Genomic DNA, 20557 nt, shown 5'->3' on the forward strand with positions numbered 1-20557 from the left:
CTATACTGATGAATGTTTTTACAGAGTAATCTTCTTTATGTCTTCTCGGAGGCCCTCTAGACTGGCGTTTATTTCGTGGGTGTATTCTGTAACATGTTACTGATGCAATAATAGTGAATTAGAGGTGGATTTATACTGGACCTTCAGCATATCATCCTTACTGCATTATGGGATCATTTGTGGTATGAAAAGCTAAAGGATCTCAGTGTGAAGTTTAGGGACGTGCACTGATAGGAAACGAAGCAGTATGTCTGCCCCCAAGCTGCAAACAGTGTTGGAAAAGGTTGTACAGTGGTACCTGGGGTTACATACATTTCAGGTTACAGACTCCGCTAACCCAGAAATATTACCTCGGGTTAAGAACTTTGCTTCAGGATAAGAACAGAAATCGTGCTCCGGCAGCATGACAGCAGCGGGAGGCTCCATTAAGAACAGATTAAGAACAATTTCAGGTTAAGAACGGACCTCTGGAACGAATTAAGTACTTAACCTGAGGTACCACTGTATATCCACCTCAGATACCATCATGAGCACAAAGAATTCACCACAAGCTCACTGTAAAAATGACGTTCTGGGAAAGGGTTCACAGCAGCAAGTCTCACTGATAAATTGATGAGATTCAGGACTGCGGCCTGACTCTCCGTTATTTAAAAGGAAGCCGATTCAATGTGCTAGGTTTGTTTTCAGATTTAATTTAATGAAATTTAGTCTTCTTCTGCTTTCGTACAGGTTCCCGTCCCCACTAACTGCAGCAGTCCGAGTCTCTCCTCTCTTCTGAACTGTCTCTCATCTTGTAATCTTTGGCAGCGTCCCATTATTCTTCTCAAGCTGGGTGGCACTCTTCATTCCAACCATCCTAAGGTGGGGAGAAAAAGATGTAATCATTGCCCTCTGCACACACAATGAACATAAAAGGTGACCAATGGCCAAAATAATGCACTAACTGCAGGTGTCATGCCTCCTTCCAGCTTGCATGTCCTACTGTCAATAACCAGTGCCAGATTTATGTATAAGCTAAACAAGCTATAGCTTAGGGCCCCTCTCTCTTGGGGGCCCCAAAAAAAATTAAAGGAAAAAAACCTGGATGTACATTTCCAAAATACAGTGGTACCTCGGGCTGAGAACTTAATTCGTTCTGGAGGACTGTTCTTAACCTGAGGTACCACTTTAGCTAATGGGGCCTCCCGCTGCCACCGCGCAATTTCTGTTCTCATCCTGAAGCAAAGGTCTTAACCCAAGGTACTATTTCTGGGTTAGCAGAGTCTGTAATCTGAAGCATCTGTAACCTGAAGTGTCTGTAACCCGAGGTACCACTGTATAAGATCAAAAACAAATAAAATAAAACCTACATACAGCAACAGTGTTTTGTGTTGTGTAGGCTCCTATGATGTACCATACATATTTTGTTATGTGCAAATGGCTTTAGATACCTATTAGGTCCATTAATTACCATATAGCATATATTCAACACAAAAAACAGTGACAATATGTTGTTGACAAAGAACAGCTGGACATATAAAGGGCCCCATTACCTTCAGTAGCTTAAAAGGTAAAGGTAAAGGACCCCTGACAGTTAAGTCCAGTCACAGATGACTTGGGTTGTGGCGTCATCTCGCTTTATAGGCCGAGGGAGCTGGCGTTTGTCCGCAGACAGTTTTTCTGGGTCATGTGGCCAGCATGGCTAAGCTGCTTCTGGCGAAACCAGAGCAGTGCGCAGAAGCACCATTTACCTTCCCACCAGAGTGGAACCTATTTATCTACTTGCACTTTGACGTGCTTTCAAACTGCTAGGTTGGCAGGATCTGGGACCGAGCAACGGGAGCTCACCCCGTCACAGGGATTCAAACCGCTGACCTTCTGATCAGCAAGCCCAAGAGGCTCAGTGGTTTAGACCTCTTAGCTTAGGGCCTCATCAAACCTAAATCTGGCCTTGTCAATAACATGCCACGTTTGGAAGATGGGGGATACAACACAAAGGCGGATTCTCTTTTGACATTATATAAAAGCTATTTACGGGGAGGATGGGGGCAAATCTCTGAAATACGATATGAACCCCCCCCCCCAGTAGCAGATTTGCCATAAAGTACTTGCATTATTCCTGTGCATGTATATTAGACCAGAATAATACTTAGGTTGCAATTCTATACCCACTTACCTGGGAGCAAGTCCTATTGAGCTCAATGTGACTTACTTCTGAGTAGATTTGCACAGGATTGTGCTGTTACAGTGTTGCTGTTTTTCAGTGATTCTCTCTCACACAAGCTCAGTAAATCTTTGCAAACCCTATTTTAAAAACCCTGTGTTACATATTTTTAATCCTAAATTGCATGTGGGAGGCTGATGTTGGGAGCTAGCCGCTGAAGTGAAATCTAAAATGGAGATTTCACCCCTCACAGCTTATTCTCTTGGCGATAATGTTTCTGTCTTCCTTAACAACACCCAGGGTTTGGAGCAATCATTTATTTATTTTTTTCTTTTATACTAAGAAGTTATCAGTTTAAAATTTCCCAAAAGGAAGCTGTCGCAAGTGAATGTCATTTCTTGGCTGGGCTGCAACGTTTACTGATACTCCCCAGGGCAGCTTTTCATCTTACAGGATGCATGGTTCTTTTTTTAAAGCATGTATTTCCAATACCAAGAGCCTGGCAACATTACAAAAAACAAATCTGTCTCACCTTTAATATTCTTGTGCTGACCTCTCAAATCTTGAACAATAGAGGACAGACTGCATTCACTTCTGATCATCACTGGCGGCTGCCTATTATGGGGTGGGGCTCATCTTTTCCTAAATGTTTATGGGTCAATTATCAGAAGTACTGAAAGCCTCCTTATTGATTGGAAGGGGCAAATTAGTTAAGATCTTCTCGTTAAACTGCTGATTTACCATTTATTAGCACCTGGGTTTTCGAGAACAGAAGACACCTATCACAGCAGGCAGGGACACAGCGCTCTGGATAACCTGTTTTATTGAGCATTCGTCTGGATCTGCCTGCACAAAATTTACACTGTCATTAGACCTACACCCAGCTGTTATTGAGCAATTTATTCTGATATGTTTAGGGGGCAGTTATACAGCAACAAGCATTTATTTTGATCTGCTTGCAGGGTGCTTACACCTCTTCCCGGTAACAATTTATTTATTGTTGATTTCTAAAAATATTTATATACCAGTGCATAATAAAACATATATCACAGCGGTTTACAAGAATATGAAAAAAGTGTTAAGTTGTGGGCGAACATATGAGACGACACAGCGATTCTTCCAAAGCAGCTCTTTATTTGTAAGCTGGAACAGAACTGAACTAAGGAGCTCAGTCAGCCTGCTTATATAGAGCTCCAGAACAATGTAACTGTTGCAACTTTCTAAAACTATCCAATCACTGAACGTCACTTTCGATCCTTCATTTGCATAACTATCTACAGTATCCCCCTGCTGGCCCAGGCTGAGAACTTCAGTACATAACAAAAAACATAAAAGCAAACAATAAAATCATGAAAAGCTAAAAGCAAGTAAAAAGTAAAAAGGAACCATAGTATAATTATGCAAATCTATCAAGGACTTCCTTTTCTCTCTCTCCTGGATCTTCTAACATTCAGCTTTATTGACTGGCCCTGGGTTCTAATTTTATGAGAATAATAGAGAATCACAGAATAGGAACAGACCCTGAGGATCAACAAGGGTTTCCCAAACTTTGGCCTCCAGCTGATTTTGTACTACAGTTCCCATCATCCCTGCTAGGTGGGGATAATGGGAGTTGTAGTCCAAAAACAGCTGTAGACCTAAGTTTGGGAAACTCCCTGCAATGCAGGAATATGCAGCTGTCCGTTATGGGGATCAAACCTACAACCTTGGCATGATCAACACCATGTTCTAACCGAGCTATTCATGAGAGAGGGAGAATAACTGAATCTGGAATTTCTCTTTGTTAAATTTTGTTTAACGCTTATTTAAATTACTTTCCACAACTGCACAAAACGATATTTACATGAAATGCAAACGTTAAATTACATAATTCACTAATGACACATCCAGTATGTTCCTACCAACACTTTTTACATTATCTCAAGAGATGAAAATGATTCCTTTCTCTTTCACGGAATCCTTTCTCTTTCATTTATGGTTTGCAATCGGGCCAACTCCAGCTTCCTCCACTGAATGGGAAATCATTCAAGGAGTCAAGTTTAGAAGTTGACTCATTTCAATGTACATGAGCCTCCGATCAGCAACATGAAGAGATAGCCTTTGAAGAATGGGGCTGAGTCATGCGTGATATTAGTCACAAAGGCTGAGATGGGGGTGGGGAATCTATGTGAGCTGAAAACAAGGATTTGGGTGGATTTTTTTTTTAAAGCACCTTTGAGAGAGGAGACATTGATACCATATCACATTACTACAGTTTGAATCTGAAAGAAAAAGTAGACTTAGTAACTTTGACTGTTATCATATATTCCAGGCTTCCTCAACCTCAGCCCTCCAGATGTTTTTGGCCTACAACTCCCATGATCCCTAGCTAGCAGGACCAGTGGTCAGGGATGATGAGAATTGTAGTTTCAAAACATCTGGAGGGCCAAGTTTGAGGAAGCCTGATATACTCTGTTCTCTCTCTCTCTCATGACTTAGATTTGATTATGGCTTTATTATTATTTATTAAATTCGTATACTGCCCTTCAGCCATAGATCTCAGGGTGGTTCACAACATAAAAATACAATAAAAGAAACACAAAGCACATAATAAATATAAGAACAAAAGCAAACTAATAATCCTGCTCCCCAACACATTTAAAAGGATTTCAGATGTTAATCGGCCAAAGATCTGGTTGAAGAGGAACGTTTTTGCCTGGCGCCTAAAGATGTATAATGAAGGCACCTGTTGAACATTCCTGGGAAGAGCATTCCATAAACAGGGAGCCACTACAGAAAAGGTCTTTTCTCGTGTTGCCACCCTCCAGATCTCGCATGGAGGAGGCACACAAAGGAGGACTTCAAATGATGAGTGCAGAATCTGGGTCGGTTGATGTGGAGAGAGGCAGTCCTTGAGGTATTGCGGTCCTAAGCCATTTATCTGATTCATTTCCTTTTGCCTGTCAGCAACACTGAGAGCATTTATTTATTTATCAATCATCTTGTGTACCAACCTTCATTGCAAAGTACTGTACAGTGGTACCTCAGGTTAAGTACTTAATTCGTTCCGGAGGTCCATTCTTAACCTGAAACTGTTCTTAACCTGAAGCACCACTTTAGCTAATGGGGCCTCCTGCTGCCACTGCACTGCCGGAGCACGATTTCTGTTCTTATCCTGAGGCAAAGTTCTTAACCTGAAGCACTATTTCTGGGTTAGTGGAGTCTGTAACCTGAAGCGTATGTAACCTGAGGCACAACTTTAATAACTTTTGCTTTTCGGCAGTATAGACAGCTTGTAAATAAATGACGGAAATAAATGGGTTTTCTAAAATTTCTTTTGCTTTGATTTTACCATGTCAAATGATGCTGTTAGCCTCCTAGGGTGTTATGCGTGGAAATGGAGCATATAAATTTAATAAATACACGAAAGAGAGAGGAAATCTCTCCGATAACTAATTATGAAATTACTAAATATTTAGTAATCCTAAACACACTAATAAATATAGCTAGCCTATTGAGTTTGATGAAACTTCTGAGTAAACATGTTTAGAACTGCACTTATTATATAGTACATAGAACAGATTCCAAACTGGCTCTGTAAATTTAGACCTGACAGCGAGGAATAATGGTCAAGAAAACATATGTGCCCTGGTCTAAGAAGAAAGCCAGGATATGAATTTAAAAATAAAATATAGTGGATCTGACTCAGAAAGAATCAGCTTCCTGTGTCCTTTTGCTGGACCAGGACTACAGTCATTTTCTATGTTTTTTGGCTGACTTTTAGCAATTCACTGACTCTCTCTCTCTAACCCACCTCTTGTAAAGGTAAAATTGGGGAATGGTCTATATGTGTACTTTCCTCTCATCCTTTAGTGGAAGGGCTTAATAAAACTGTGATAATGAACTTTTAAAAATGTGTTTGTTTGCATACTGTTAGTGGGGGGAAACATTGCTCTTAATAGTAGGAGAATAATTTATTTTCTGGTACAGCTGCCTTCAAGGAAGGAAATCCTAGAACCATTAGGCTTTCCTTGTACATATGGCATAAACTGAAAAGAGCTGAAAATAAACCGGTGCAACTTGCAAAAGCCCTATGGCTCAGTGCGCCGACATTCTTTATTTCACCGTTAGTAGAAAACATTTGCCAAACTGTTCAGAAAACAACATGCCGTGTTTGTATTATGATGGAACGCTTCGTTTTCAGTATGGACACGATCCAAGCTAAGCACCTTTAACGTTCCAATGATTTCAATGGGAAATATATTAAAACATGGACTTAATTCTTCCATTGAGGGCAACGGTACTTAATAGTGATAAATATGAGGATGGAGGAACCAAGAGCTCCTTGCAGGAAGAATGGGATATACCGTAAATGTGATTTTAATGTGAGGTGTGCCTATGAAAATATTCAGGCACTCCTAGTAAACATACTTTCAGCCCCATATAGTAGCTTATTTCTTTTACATTGTCTAAATGGCGTTATTTTTTGGGGTGTCATGCTATCCAGGGCTGGGCAGTGCTCCCAAAATCAACAAGACACAGGAACAGTGGAATTTCCCAGCCTTTTGTGCTGGTAGCCATCTTAATACAAAATATTTTTAAGCTCCTGTTTGCTTACAGATATTTTTTGAATGGTCTATGAAGCCGTGGAAATACCCTAGCCTAGCAAAAAAGAGGAAATGCGGAGGCGTAAACCTGATCTTTAAAAGTGGGAAAGAAAATCTCAACTCCTTTGCAGAACCGTTTATTTGAATCCACTGAATGTTTATTGAGGCCTTTCTGCGACCAGCTTTTATTTTGATCCGATCTCTCTGCTGCTAGCAACACTCCCTTTCTCCAAAGGGCCCCCACTGTGGAGCTAAGGCTTGGACTTTTGCCTCAGTTCGGTTTTTAGATACACAATAGGAAAGGGAAAAGAAAGGGGATTTTCCCTCCTTTTCTTTTCAGCCTGCTGAGTAAACATTCATCAGCAGGAATTCTGCAGGAAACTGGAGCTCTGGGGTTTTGCGGGGTCACCTGGCTCTGAACATCTAGCACCTCTGAACATAGATCATAAATCATAGAATTGTAGGGTTGGAAGGGACGACAAGAGCCATATAGTCCAAACCCCCCTGTCATGCAGAAATATTTTGCCCAATGTGGGTCTCAAACCCACGACCCTGAGCTTAAGTTGTGCTCACGCTCTACCGACTGAGCTATCTGGGTGGGCAGTCTCATGCTGGTGTGCTGCTGCTTATATCAGCTCAGCCGTTTGGTGTGTTGGCAATGCTGATAATCCAAACCAGGAGCTGAATGAATTGCCAGATCGCTCGCTCATAGAAAGAAAAAGGAACAACCCAAAAGGAGCCATAAAATGGGAGGTTTACAGAGAGGTCCTCAAGGGTGTCTCTCTGAAGATATGCGCCCCAGAGTCAGGCAGCCGAGGGTGTTTCTAGATGCTGAGCGCATGATTCAGGAGAAGCCAAGCGCTTTGATTTCGATAGAAGAGTTAAGCCAAGCACCACCTCTCTCCCACAATCCTATGTGCATGTTATGTACTGAGTTGAATAGGATTCAGAATGCAGCAGTCTGATTGGTCCTAGAACAATAGGATCCAAAACGCAGTAGTCTGATTGGTCCTAGAACAATAGGATTCAGAATGCAGCAGTCTGATTGGTCGTAGAACAATGCAGCAGTGTGATTGGTCTGCAGGAGCCACCCAATCCAGCTTTAGGTGGAAGTGAATCCACAACCTGATTAGCCAATCACGTGCAACCCATTGTGCAAATAATGAATATAAAGCAGATATTTTGGGGGAACCTCCATTCCTCCTCACCACTATGAGCTGAATAAAGAGCATGAAATCCACTCTCGACTCCGAGTATATTTCAGTGCCCTTTCCGAGAAGTAAGGCTCACCAAACTCAGTTCAGTTCCATTTGGACAGCTGCTCCAGAAGGTTAGGTTGAGATGGTGACTGGCCCAAGGTCACCCAGTGAGCTTCATTTCATGGCTGAGTGGGGATTCGAACCCAGCTCTCCCAGGTCCCAGTCCAACACTCGAACCATTATGCCACACAGGCTCAGGCTACGCAGCAGTGACTCAGCCAACTAAGCAACACAGCCCAACCATGGCCTCAGCTACTGACTCCAACTCCCATCATCCCTGACAACGGACCATGCTGACTGGGGCAGATGGTAGTTGTAGCCCAACAACATTGGGAGGGCACAGGGTTGGCTAACCCTGACATGCTGGTGTCACGCTAGTTCTGCTGCATGGCACGATCACCTTGCAATCATTCCACTCTCCATAAACCCACACAAGATTCCATCAGGTTAGGGGAAACTGCTGCAGTTGCTAATTTTAAAGGCTGAGAAGCAGGGAAGGATAGGAGAAGGGGCTCAGGTCTGAAGATAGAGGCTGGGGGGGGGGGGGAAAGCTTTTTTTAAAAAAAGTTTTAAAATATATATGGAATTTGCCATTAGTTCATCAGCGCCATCTAGTGCCACATTTGTATAATGCACTTAAAACATTATATTTGCAGCTATATAGCTGAGTCCACAATTCGGGAATCCAAAGTCAGCACTACTGCATGTGGCACAAGCACTTCCTAAAAAAACAAACCCAAAGTTAACACACCTGGGAAAATAGCCAGTAAGCCATATTTTATTATAGGTCGGAGCAGTTAAGGAAGATGCAAAAGGAACTTGTTTTATGAGTGGCAGCAACTGTGGAAGAAGTGAGGAGGACAGAGTGCGCACCGATGTTATTTCCTGGAAATAGGTATCAGATTTAACAAGGAAATCTTTGCATCCCTCATCACTAAATGCTGGCAGCGTCTCTTGTTTGTCCAAGGCTCAGGGAATTGTGTGCCTCCAGCCTCCATGCTAGATTTAACTTGAGCCATATAGCATAAGAATGCATAGTTTATAAATATCATGGTGTGTGTGTGTATATATATATATATATATATATATATATATATATATATATATATACTCTTCCTCAAACTTCTGCACAGCAGTATCTTGGAAAGGATCCAAGGTGCTTGAGGACAGCGGGCGAGCCTAGCCTGATATGAGTTCTGCACTATTTTTTCAAGTGCTTAGTTGACAACAATTTAAATAGAAGCTTGCTCTTTGGGTCAAATAAGAACTTGGCATACAGCAAGACCAGATATTCTGCACTGAGAAGGAACTAAATAAAGGAATCACACAACACCAGGAAGATTGGATTTTGCCACAGTCAGGGCTGACACCAGACATCAGGGGACTAACAACAACAACAACAACAACAGAAGATGATGATGATGATGATGATGAAGAAGAGGAGGAAGAAGAAGAAGAAGAGGAGGAAGAAGAAGTTGTATTCTGTCCATCTGACTGGTTTGCCCCAGTCACTCTGGGCAGCTTCTAACAGAATATAAAAGAGCACATGATACATCAGACATTAAAAACTTCCCGATACAGGGCTACCTTCAAATGTCTACAGAAGTTGCATAACTGGTTATTTGTTGGACATCTGATGGGAGGTCATTCCACAGGGCGGGTGGCACTGCTGAGCAGGCCCTCTGCCTAGTTCCCTGCAACTTCGCTTCTCGCAGTGGGAGAACCTCCAGAAGGTCCACCCTCAGAGATGCTCCTTCAGGTATCCAGGGCCACAGCCGTTTAGGGTTACAAAGGTCAGAGCAGTGCTCCAAATGAGACGCCACCCCAACCCGCCCTCCTCCACCAGTCGTGGCCCATCTTGTTTTTCCATCTGAGGCAAAATGAGAATGGCTCCCCTGGCCCACCCCTGCACCCCTCCCCACTCCCACTGTTTGCTCCACCACTTCCACCAGAACTGGAATGTGTCCCTCTCTTGTAAACTTGAGAAGGGGGCATCAAGAGAAGGGGTTTTCCGCAAGGCCTTCCACTTGTCTTCCCCGCCTCTGGAATGGCACAGAAACTCAGTAAGAATTTCGGACGTCGTTCCAGTATTCCGACGTTTCGTTGCTAAAGAACTTAGTCATCGACCTCCTTCAGGTTTAACAAACTGAAGGACATTGTTATGTACTGAAGTTCTCACCCTGGGCCAGCAGGGGGATACTGTAGATAGTTATGCAAATGAAGGATTGAAAGTGACGTTCAGTGATTGGATAGTTTTAGAAAATGGCAACAGTTACATTGTTCTGGAGCTCTATATAAGCAGGCTGACTGAGCTCCTCAGTCAGTTCTGTTCCAGCTTACAAATAAAGAGCTGCTTTGGAAGAATCGCTGTGCCGTCTGCTATGTCTACCCACAACTTAACAGACATCATCCTCTTTCTATGCTCCCCTGATGGAAACATGCAGATGGGGACAGATATACCCCTGCTTAAAGTCCTTTACATACTGTCTTCTCTTGTTTATTATTTACTACAAAGCTCAATGACTAAGATCTGTAGTGACAAAACGTCGGATTACCGGAACGACGTCCAAGCACTGAACCACTGGCTTATCACAAGTGGATTCTTTATTACTGCGTTTGCAATTGTTCAAGATAAAATCTATTTTTGAAAGAGAAGAAATGAGCACTGAACCACTGGTGTATTACAAGCAAACTCTTTATTTACTGTGTTTGCTATTGCTTAAGATAAAACCAATTTGGGAAGGAAACTACTTTTGCCATTTTTAATGGATATTTATCGTTTGTTTACAGATAGCTGCCTTGGTGATATTATCTTGTTCCGATTGCAGTAGCCATCGTATCCCCACCCTGTTCGCTGTTTTATTGTTAGGAGCCAGCAAGGGTCAGAATTGATGGTGGGCTCCCAGCATGCGATTTGCTGAACTGCACACCTGCCATATATATCGCAAACTGGGAGGAAGCTGCAATCTCCCTGTATAGGAAAGTTTTTAATGTTTGATGTTTTATTGTGTTTTTAATATTTTGTTGGGAGCCCAACAAAATCGTCATCACCAACATTAATAAACTGTATTAAAATAATATTTTTCTATAAAAATATATAATACATAATTATGAAACTAATTATAATATAAGTATAATATTGCATCTGCCCTAAATTCAGCTGGGTGCAAAATAAGTCCTGAACGTATTGTTGTAGGTGCTGCCTACTCAAATGCCAAGAGATCCAGGGGCAGATGGGGCAGACTAGGAAGAACTTGATGCCGCGGAGAGCTGTTTGACAGTGGAACGGTCTCCCTTGGGAGGTGTTGGACTCTCCTCCCTTGGAGGTTTTTAAGCAGAGGTTGGATGGCCATCTGTCATGGATGCTTTAGCTGAGACTACTACATTGCAGGGGGGTTGGTCTAGGGTTTCCATACGTCCAGAATTTCCCAGAAATAGCCAGGATTCTGCCATCGTTAGCAGTTTCCGGGCGGGAATCTGGATGTATGGCAGCCCATGTCAGCAGTGTAGATCTTGGCGATTTCCCATAAAAAATACTGTATTTTTTGCTCTATAGGACGCACCTGACCATAGGACGCACCTTGTTTTAGAGGGGGAGAACAAGAAAAAAAATTCTCCCCCTCTCTGCGCAGCGCCCCTTCAGCGAAGTGGCAGGAGAAATGGAGCCCCTTCCATTTCTCCTCCCGCTTAGCTGAAGGGGCGCTGCACCTTAGCTGCACCTACCCTTCAGCGAAAGGAATCCGAAGCCTCTGGAGCACAGCAGGAGCTCCCATTGCACTCCAGAAGCTTCAGGCGGCTATCCCTGAAGCCTGGAGAGCGAGAGGGGTCGGTGCGCACTGACCCGTCTCGCTCCCCAGGCTTCAGCGAAAGCAACGCGAAGCCTCCAGAGCGCGGCGGGAGCGCTCCCACTGCGCTTCGGAGGCTTTGCATTGCTATCGCTGAAGCCAAGGAGCCTGCAATCACTCCATAAGACACACACACATTTCCCCTTAATTTTTGGAGGGGAAAATGTGCGTCTTATAGAGCAAAAAATATGGTAGCTGAAAAATGTTTTGTTTTGTTTTGTTTAGATTTGGGAGGGAAAGCTAAACAACTTTGGGCTTAACTAAGAGAAGCTCAACAACTTTTCGCCCCACAGCAAAAAAAGAGCTCAGCAACTTTGCCCAATAAAGCTCAACAACTTTTGTGTCCGGATTTTCACTTTTTGAAAGATGGCAACCCTAGGTTGGACCAATTGACCCAACTCTATGATTCTATGATAGGGTGCCTGGATTTGAAGACGGAGGATGCAGCTATCCCTTTACATCTTTTGACACTTCTTTGCCTTTGGGGGCCAAAGGAGATAAAGTAGTTGCAGTATACAGGCCCTTCTCTCTCTCTGGCCCATTGCACAAGGGCTAGACTCCAGGCATGTCACACAACAAGCGAGGGAGTTGGCAAGGACTGAGCAAGACAAGGTGTGGCGGCTTTATTTCCCCCCACATCAGGAGATTCAGTTACTTAGGGACAGCTTTCAGACTATGCTGAAAGCAAAGGGGGAAATAAGCAGGACGTTCAGGAGTCAGGAAGTCAGGCTTCAGTGTTCTGCGTGTTGCTTAACATCCCTGGCTATGATTAGCAGAAACACACACACACACACACGGAAATATCCTTAGTTCACAAGGTCAATCTGTCTTGCCAAATTAGGCCTTCTTTGGCACAGGGTTTTGTAAAGAGATTTCATTCTTTTTAAGCTCAGAGCATACATGGTTTGTGGCCATTTCCTGGAACTGTTAGCTTTAAATGAAGGCAGGGGTCTGCAACCTCTGTGGACCCAGGGAAATATTTATCGAAGGGGGGGGGGGGACTAAGAAACTGTTGTGCGCACCACAAAATACCCATTTCACCAACAGGGAGAAAACGGGAATGTTTTCCCCTCCACCCAAACCCAGGCAGAATGCTGATAAAAATAAAATACACAGGGTTGGTGGGTGGAATCAGACAACATCCCGTCAAAAACAAGCAACAAACAACTCCACACCCAAAGCCATTAAAAGGGGGGGGGGTGCAAGACAGAAGGATGGCCATCTGACATGGATGCTTTGGCCTAGATTCCAGCATTGCAGAGGGTTGGACTAGATGATCCATTGGGACCGCTTCCAACTATGATTCTATAGGGCCTCAACAGATGCCATGGTCTGAGAGCGCCATGGTGCCCAGGGGCATATTTGGGACCCCAGATGTAGGAGTTGATGATCTCAGTTTGAAAAATCCCCCACAGGATAACATTGCTGGCATTATTTACAATTTCTGGGACCATGGGAGCTCATTAAACTTCAATCCCAGGGACCTGTAAACTAATCTCTCCCACTCTGAGTGGGAAAATCCCTACTGATTTCCATCTCTTCTACTTTAAGTCCTGTTCTTTTAAGTGCAGCCATTGTTCTGGTTACTTTAATCTTAGCAGGGATTTCCAGTGCAATGTTATATTACCAAATAAGGTAGGAATCTGCTTATTTTGGCTACTCAAAACTACAGGAGATGTTGGAGATGACTGACTGAATCTCCAGTCTAAATCTTTGTAAAGAGCAGGGGCAGGAGGACTGAAACAACAATGCTGGGAGAATTTTGTGGGAACCATTTTCCTGAAGAAAACCACCCCTCTGCAGCTGCTATTTGGCCTGTTAAGGGGCAGCGTACAATACAAACAGGAAAGTTTTCCTCCATTGCCATAGATGTGACCCTAATCTTCCCATACATACCGTATTTTTCGCTCTATAACATGCACCCGACCATAACACGCACATAGTTTTTAGAGGAGGAAAATCCGTAGGCATGCCACCCGTAGGCATTCCCTCCATAACACGCACAGACATTTTCCCTTACTTTCTAGGAGGAAAAAAGTGAGTGTTATGGTGCAAAAAATACGGTACTTTCCCCAGACTTTTAAAGGCAAAAGAGATACACATCCATAGGGTTTCCTTTAGTTTGGCTCTCAGCTCAGCTCTCTGCCGGTTAATGAAGGTAAAGTCTAAGCTTAGATTTAGGGCCTCACAGGTAGTATTTGCTAGCAATGGCTATGTCAAAAAACACAGAATAAAATAATATAGATTGGCCTGCATAACTTGTGAGTCCACCAGCCCCAAGGCAGCCAACCATCCACATAACGTGGCCTTCTAGGTGCATGACAGCATCCCTTGTTTTTTGTTTGTTTGTTTTTCAATTCCCAACAGGCAGCAAAACAAGGTGGCTTCTAGATACCTTGGTGTGGGCCACCATCCATGGTTGGTCAGGTGTGCTTGGCTTGGTGAGGAGGAGCCATATAATTTGTGCAGACCTGTCAGAAATTGTTGAAGAAAACTAGACGGATAGTCTCATATCCTGCAAGTGTCCCAGAAAAACTGGGACATCCCGTTTCCCACCCCAACGAGAGCACGGTGGCCATTTGGGGCACCATGATTTTGCCCCAAAACAGCTCTGCTTTCAGGGCTGCAATCTCAATTCAAGGCCTAAAATGTGTGTTTTGGGGCACTGTGACAGCACACAGCACCCCCCAGAAAGCATGTTTTTTTTGGCTCTGTGATCTTGTGTGGGTCACATGGGAGCACCAACGGGAAGACACGCAACCTGGTTTGGGGACTCAAAATGTTGGCCAGTATGCAGTCTGCCTGTCCTCTTCCTTGTCTCTCTTTCTTTGGCCAAAGTTGTTGAGCCGAAAAATCAACACTTCCAATATGGGCTGCCAAAGGCCCAGATTTCCATGGACACTTTAGCCGCTATTTGATACTTTCACCCGGACGCCATTTCGACGGACGAATCCTGATTACGTATGGCAACCCTATCAGAATTATCAAAGCCAGAAAGATTATTGACCATGCCTTCTATTTCAGTTTGTATTTATTTTGCCCCACTGCTGGAGCAGCAGCCAATGTTTCATCCATAAGCACATGTCTGTTCAAAGTTCACAGACGTTTCCTGTTCCCTCCTCTCCTCTGCAGCCAAGCTCCTATCCTAAGGGTCAAGGGCCCCCCCTCCTGGGCAATGTAGGGTGGGCAGCAAGAGGCTTCTGCAGGAGCAGAGAATCACCTAGTACTGGAGTGGGTGAAGACTGATTTGGGGGCAATTCCCTCTTTGCCCAGCAGCCCACTGCACCTTGTTCCACACTATCCAGTAGACCACACTGAGAAGATTTCAATGGGCTGCAAGAGGCAGGAGGGGAACAAAACGTTTCTTCCTTGAACTTCTTTAAAATAACTCATTTAAGGTTTCAAGCATGTGTCTCTTATAGCTCAAGCTCACTCATGCCTAGGCATAAAAGGTAAAGGGACCCCTGACCATTAGGTCCAGTCGTGGCCGACTCTGGGGTTGCAGCGCTCATCTCGCTTTATTGGCCGAGGGAGCTGGCGTACAGCTTCCGGGTCATGTGGCCAGCATGACTAAGCCGCTTCTGGCGAACCAGAGCAGCGCACGGAAACGGCGTTTACCTTCCCGCCGGAACGGTACCTATTTATCTACTTGCACTTTGATGTGCTTTTGAACTGCTAGGTTGGCAGGAGCTGGGACCGAGCAATGGGAGCTCAACCCATCGTGGGGATTTGAACCACTGACTTTCTGATCGGCAAGTCCTAGGCTCTGTGGTTTAACCCACAGCGCCACCCGCGTCCCTATGCCTAAGCATAATTCATAGTAAATAAGATCTTGTGTTACTTTAAAGACTAATGGCTGAATCAAGACCAAGTTAACTGAATCCATAGTGCAAATATCAAGAGGTCATGTTAGTCATGGCTTAATTTAAATCCCACTGTGGCCTAAACTGTGGCCTAAACTTTCAAAGAGCAAAGCCGGTGCAGCAAATCTGTGGTCTTCCACCAGCAGCCATTGGTCCCAGCCAGCATGACCAATGGTCATGAATGTATTGTGTGTGTGGCTTTGTGCGTTAAGATGTGCCTGTTGGTTTGTCTGTTCTAAAAAAAGAACAGAGAAAGCAACCTCCAGAAAAATGCCAGAGACAAATGACTTCTCAAATTCAACGTAGCCAACCTGCTAGGCGGAATCTGCCTGAGGAACAGCACCACCTAGCTTCACTCCTTATAGATGTCAAGAAAAAGCCTCCATGGCTCAAAGATATTCCGATCACTTAGAACCGGTTCCTATGTAAAGGGAAGGGGTTATTTACTTTTTCCATGACCCAAGATCGTCTAGAGAGCCCAAGGAGCTGATGGAAGGAACAAGGGCACAATCACGAGAGAACTCAGAAAAACGGGCAGGGAGCGGCAAAATGTGTTTACCGCATTTTGAAGGAAGCAAATAATACAAACGTTAGCGTAACTGGATTTTTAACAGAGGAGTGTTCAGGCAAAGGTGGGAATTCATTGCCTTTCTATGTCATGCCTTGTTTCGTGTGAAAACTAAAAATCAATTTGCAGATTATTTTTGCTTTCAGGCAGGGGTAAAATGAAAAATTCCACTTTGGGTGAAAGCCAAGCAGCTTGTGTCTCTCTAGCCCAACTCTATGGTGTAGAGCAGACACTCTGGCCTTATCGCATTGCCCCATAATGGAAAGGATTGGATTCTGCGATCCATTGCTGCCACTACGTGAATGCAATTCATTTCTCTCTAGGCCTGTCAATAAATGGCAGGAGTATCGGCCACCAGCCGGGTTTAGGCAGCCTAGAATCGTAGGTTATAATTAATGCATTATCTTCCATAAAATGAAGTATAAGCCTTCTGTGTATTAACAAAAGCATCTATGATTCACATGCTACCTGAGGTCTCTCCTGTACAATGAATGTGTCACCAAAGGTTCCTTCTTTGCCTCTGTTCCATCTGCTTAACCTTACTTTTCTTTCTCATCATGTTCCTGCTAGTACTAAGCGAGCCCCGAAACCTAGTAAACTCTTATTTCTGTTCACTGTCAGCCTTCTGATGTCACGGCGGGTCTTTGTTACCCTTTTGAATGAGTCAGAAGCCCACACGCCAGGCTTCCTTGCTTTCATGTCATAAAAGTTCCTAGCAAGCCTCAGGCTACAGAATTTAGCTACGTGGAGAAAATGGGAAAACCAGATTCTATGCTGCATTTCTGAGGTCAGTGGGCAACTTTGGGCAAGAGGACTGTAACGATTTTTGACATACGCACTTTTGATCGTGCAGGATGCTTGAACAGTTCGCTGTACTGTTCAAATGAGGGGAGGAGGAAATAAACGACCCCGTACTTAATCTGCCACCTCAGAAATGATGTTGTGCTGCAGAAATGGTGCCTATTCTAAGACTGGGTGAATCTGTTCATTTCAGTTTCTCCCCGTTTCTAATTTTTCCAGCCTGAAATTCAGTTCACCACATTTTCACACCAGTCTGATTTTTAAAAATGCAATTTAACAGCATTTGAGTTCAAAAAATTGCAAAGCAATTTCCCCCAATATAATGCAGGTGATGGTACACGTTACCCAGTATATGCATTTTTGTAAATGGCTGGCGGGTGGACCTGAGTGAAGCCTGCTTCCCTCAGGTCCACTCCCCAAAACCATGTCCCCCAGGCCGCCATGGATTGGCTAGTTTGAATATCAGGTTTGGCGAAGGGCGTTAAGCGGCCATTTTGTACACATTACTTGTTTGGAGAACTTCAAAATCTGGAGAAGTGCAAATTTCAAAGAATGGCTGTGTCGGTTCACATATTCTGTGAGCCGCCCTGAGATCTTATGATGAAGGGCAGTATATAAATCTGATAAAATAGATTAATAAATAAAATATTGTTCTGAAAGTGCAAATTAAGTAGATCTTCAAAGGCAAACTGAATAGAATTCCTCCCCATCTGTCATGTGTTCATATCACCATATACAACATGTGACATATCAACACTACATAACTGGGTAAATGGAAAAGCATTGCAGTTGAGTGGACACTATGGTCTTGGTTGCATGTCATGATAAGCAGCAAATTGTGCTGAACCATGGTTATGAATGTGCCTGTCCCTGCTATGTGGGTCCCTGCGCAATTCAGACAAGCTATACCATGGCTTGCCATGGCTTGCCATGTCATCTGAACCCAAACCATAGTTCGTTTGTTTCAAACAAGTGATTGCCCATGAGCCATAATACAGAAATAAACCTTTCTGGCTTGTTCAAAACAAACAAACAAACAAACATGTCTCCGTCTAGGTTCAGATGAGCTGAGAAGTCACAATTTGGCTTATTTGAGTCATATGCGCATCACACATCTGAGACAGGGAGAAAAGCTGTTCAGCACTCATCTTGCTTTCAGGCCGAAGGAGCTGGTGTTTATCCGCAGACAGCTTTCCGGATCATGTGGCCAGCATGACTAAACCACTTCTGGCACAACGGAACACCGTGACAGAAACCAGAGTGCACGGAAACACCGTTTACCTTTCCGTTGCAGCAGTACCTATTTATCTACTTGCACTTTGACGTGCTTTCGAACTGCTAGGCTGGCAGGAGCTGGGACAGCAATGGGAGCTCACTCCATCACAGGGATTCAAACTGCCAACCATCTGATTGGCAAGTCCAAGAAGCTCGTGGTTTAGACCACAGCACCACCTGTGTTGGCAGGGGAGCAGTATGTTCACAATTAAACCATGGTTTAAGATAAACTGGAGTTTATAGTGACCTGGGAACCAGGCCATTGGATTCATGCAGACAAGTTATCACATAATGTTACCATCAAGATGGGACAATGGAGCCGCAGTATCAGAAAAAATGGCTTCCCACTCTGGTTCCCATCACGGCTAGGGCCACCCCAAAATTCAACACACATCAGTTTCAATAGTTCCTGGAATGTCTGTGGATATTAGATAAAACTGGAAATGCATGATGTATAACTAGTTAACAGAGGATGAGAGCTGTCACGACTCTACTAAATATCGAGTTCTGAGCAGATGCTTGGTTGTTTACTGCCAACTTTGAAGTACGGTTACAGCTTGGCATTGAAAACGGGTGAGATTTTGCTTAGGTTTCCATTTGTTTGTTTCTTTTAAAGTGCACATTCTTTAAAAGCAGCCTCCAAAAAAAAGGATGGCATTTTATAGAATTTTTTTTAAAGGCGCTCTCTCTCTCTCTCTCTCTCTCTCTCTCTCTCTCTCTATCTATCTATCTATCTATCTCTATCTACTTTGATTCCCAAATCATTTTAGATACTGTACCGTGAAGAACAGAGACAGGAAAGGAAAACCTTTAGATATACTGTATATTTCCCAAGGCAAGGCGAAGGATGCAGCACCCCCAACTCTGTCTGCATCTGGAGTTACCTCCAGACTGTCAATGTTTTGCAGTAGGGATTCAGTTGCATTGGTTTGCGCAGTTCAAATGCTTTGGTGCAACAAATCAACTTCAGAAGAAGCAACACATTTCTTTTGCAGTTAGAAAAGTGACAGAGAAATATAGACTAAAAAATGTGGGCTAACCAAGCAGTTATGGTCATACCTCGGAAGTTCCAAAACCAAGGCACGGCTTCTTATTGGCTGCAGGAAACTCCTGCAGCCAATCGGAAGCCGTGGAACCAACATCGGATGTTCAGGTTCCAAAGAACGTTTGCAAACTGGAACACTCACTTCCGGGTTTGCTGTGTTCAGGAACCAAAAAGTTTGACTTCCAAGGTGTTTGGGATCCAAGGTACGACTGTAATGGGAAAGTGCAAAACTTCCATGCAAGCAAATCAAGATGAATAGCCATGGTCATGTAAATACCAACCCGAAACAAATCAGAATGATTGCTCTATATAGACTGCACACTATCTAACCTCTGTGCAAGCTTTATGCAAGGAAATCTGGATGGATGCTCAAGAAAGTCACCTGGAGAAGCTTGGAAGCACCTCTTTCTGGTTTATGTCAAAGTAACAGGCTATTAAAAGGCAGCTAATCATGGATATAAACACCTTTAAATATAGGTGTTGCCTCACTTACATGGGGGTTACTTTGCCCCCCATAAATGAAATCGCGTAAAGTGGGGGGCACCCTCTGAACGCCCATTTTCCCTTGCTCACTCTTTGTGCCTATCTACAGTTCCTCTTGTGCCGCTGCTTACTTCAGGGGGAAACTGCTCTTTAGTGCTCAATCAGCGCAAATGGCAATTTGGGTTTCCTATGGATTGCCGTTTGTTCCAATTTATCACTAAAGAGTGGGTTTTCCCTGGGAAAGGAGCAGGACAATGGGAGAACTACTCACCCCCGTGCCTTGAAAGTGTGGATCAAGCAGAATATTTCTCAATATTTGCCTGTCCTACCCTCCATGCACCCTTAAAAAGCACCCAGAGATCCCTAATCTTCAAATACTTTATTTGAGTGTCATGGTTTTAATTTTGAAATTGCTCTGAGATTAAGTTGGCAATTAGGTTAGAACGGCAATGCAGTAGAATGAAACGTATTAATTGCAAAATTAAGTGTTATCACTGCAATATTGCAACACAGTACAAGACAGGGTTCTCCCAAGCCTTGAAGAATCTCTGCTTCTGTGTGGAAAAAAAGGCAAACATTTTCAAAGGATAATATTCTTTTGAGCTATAGGGAATCTGACAACGGGGCAGCATGTCTTTCTGCCCTCACTATGGCCAAAAGACTGATACCTCTGTGTCTGGGCAATAAAT

General features: G+C 43.6%; 1 protein-coding gene across 5 annotated transcripts in view; it reads right to left on the bottom strand.

The window, feature by feature from the left end:
• Positions 1-676: 676 nt before the first annotated feature.
• Positions 677-20557, bottom strand: part of CDC14A (cell division cycle 14A) — a 99646-nt gene continuing 79765 nt past the window's right edge. For all 5 annotated transcript variants that reach the window (XM_081916035.1, XM_081916037.1, XM_081916033.1 and 2 more), the window contains one exon: positions 677-856. In XM_081916035.1, coding sequence (XP_081772161.1) covers positions 824-856 — 33 coding nt within the window. In that variant the 3' untranslated portion in view covers positions 677-823. The remainder of the gene's footprint in view (positions 857-20557) is intronic.

This window comes from Podarcis melisellensis (assembly GCF_964234715.1).
Source record: "Podarcis melisellensis genome assembly, chromosome: 6".
NCBI classification, from domain to species: Eukaryota; Metazoa; Chordata; class Lepidosauria; order Squamata; family Lacertidae; genus Podarcis; species Podarcis melisellensis.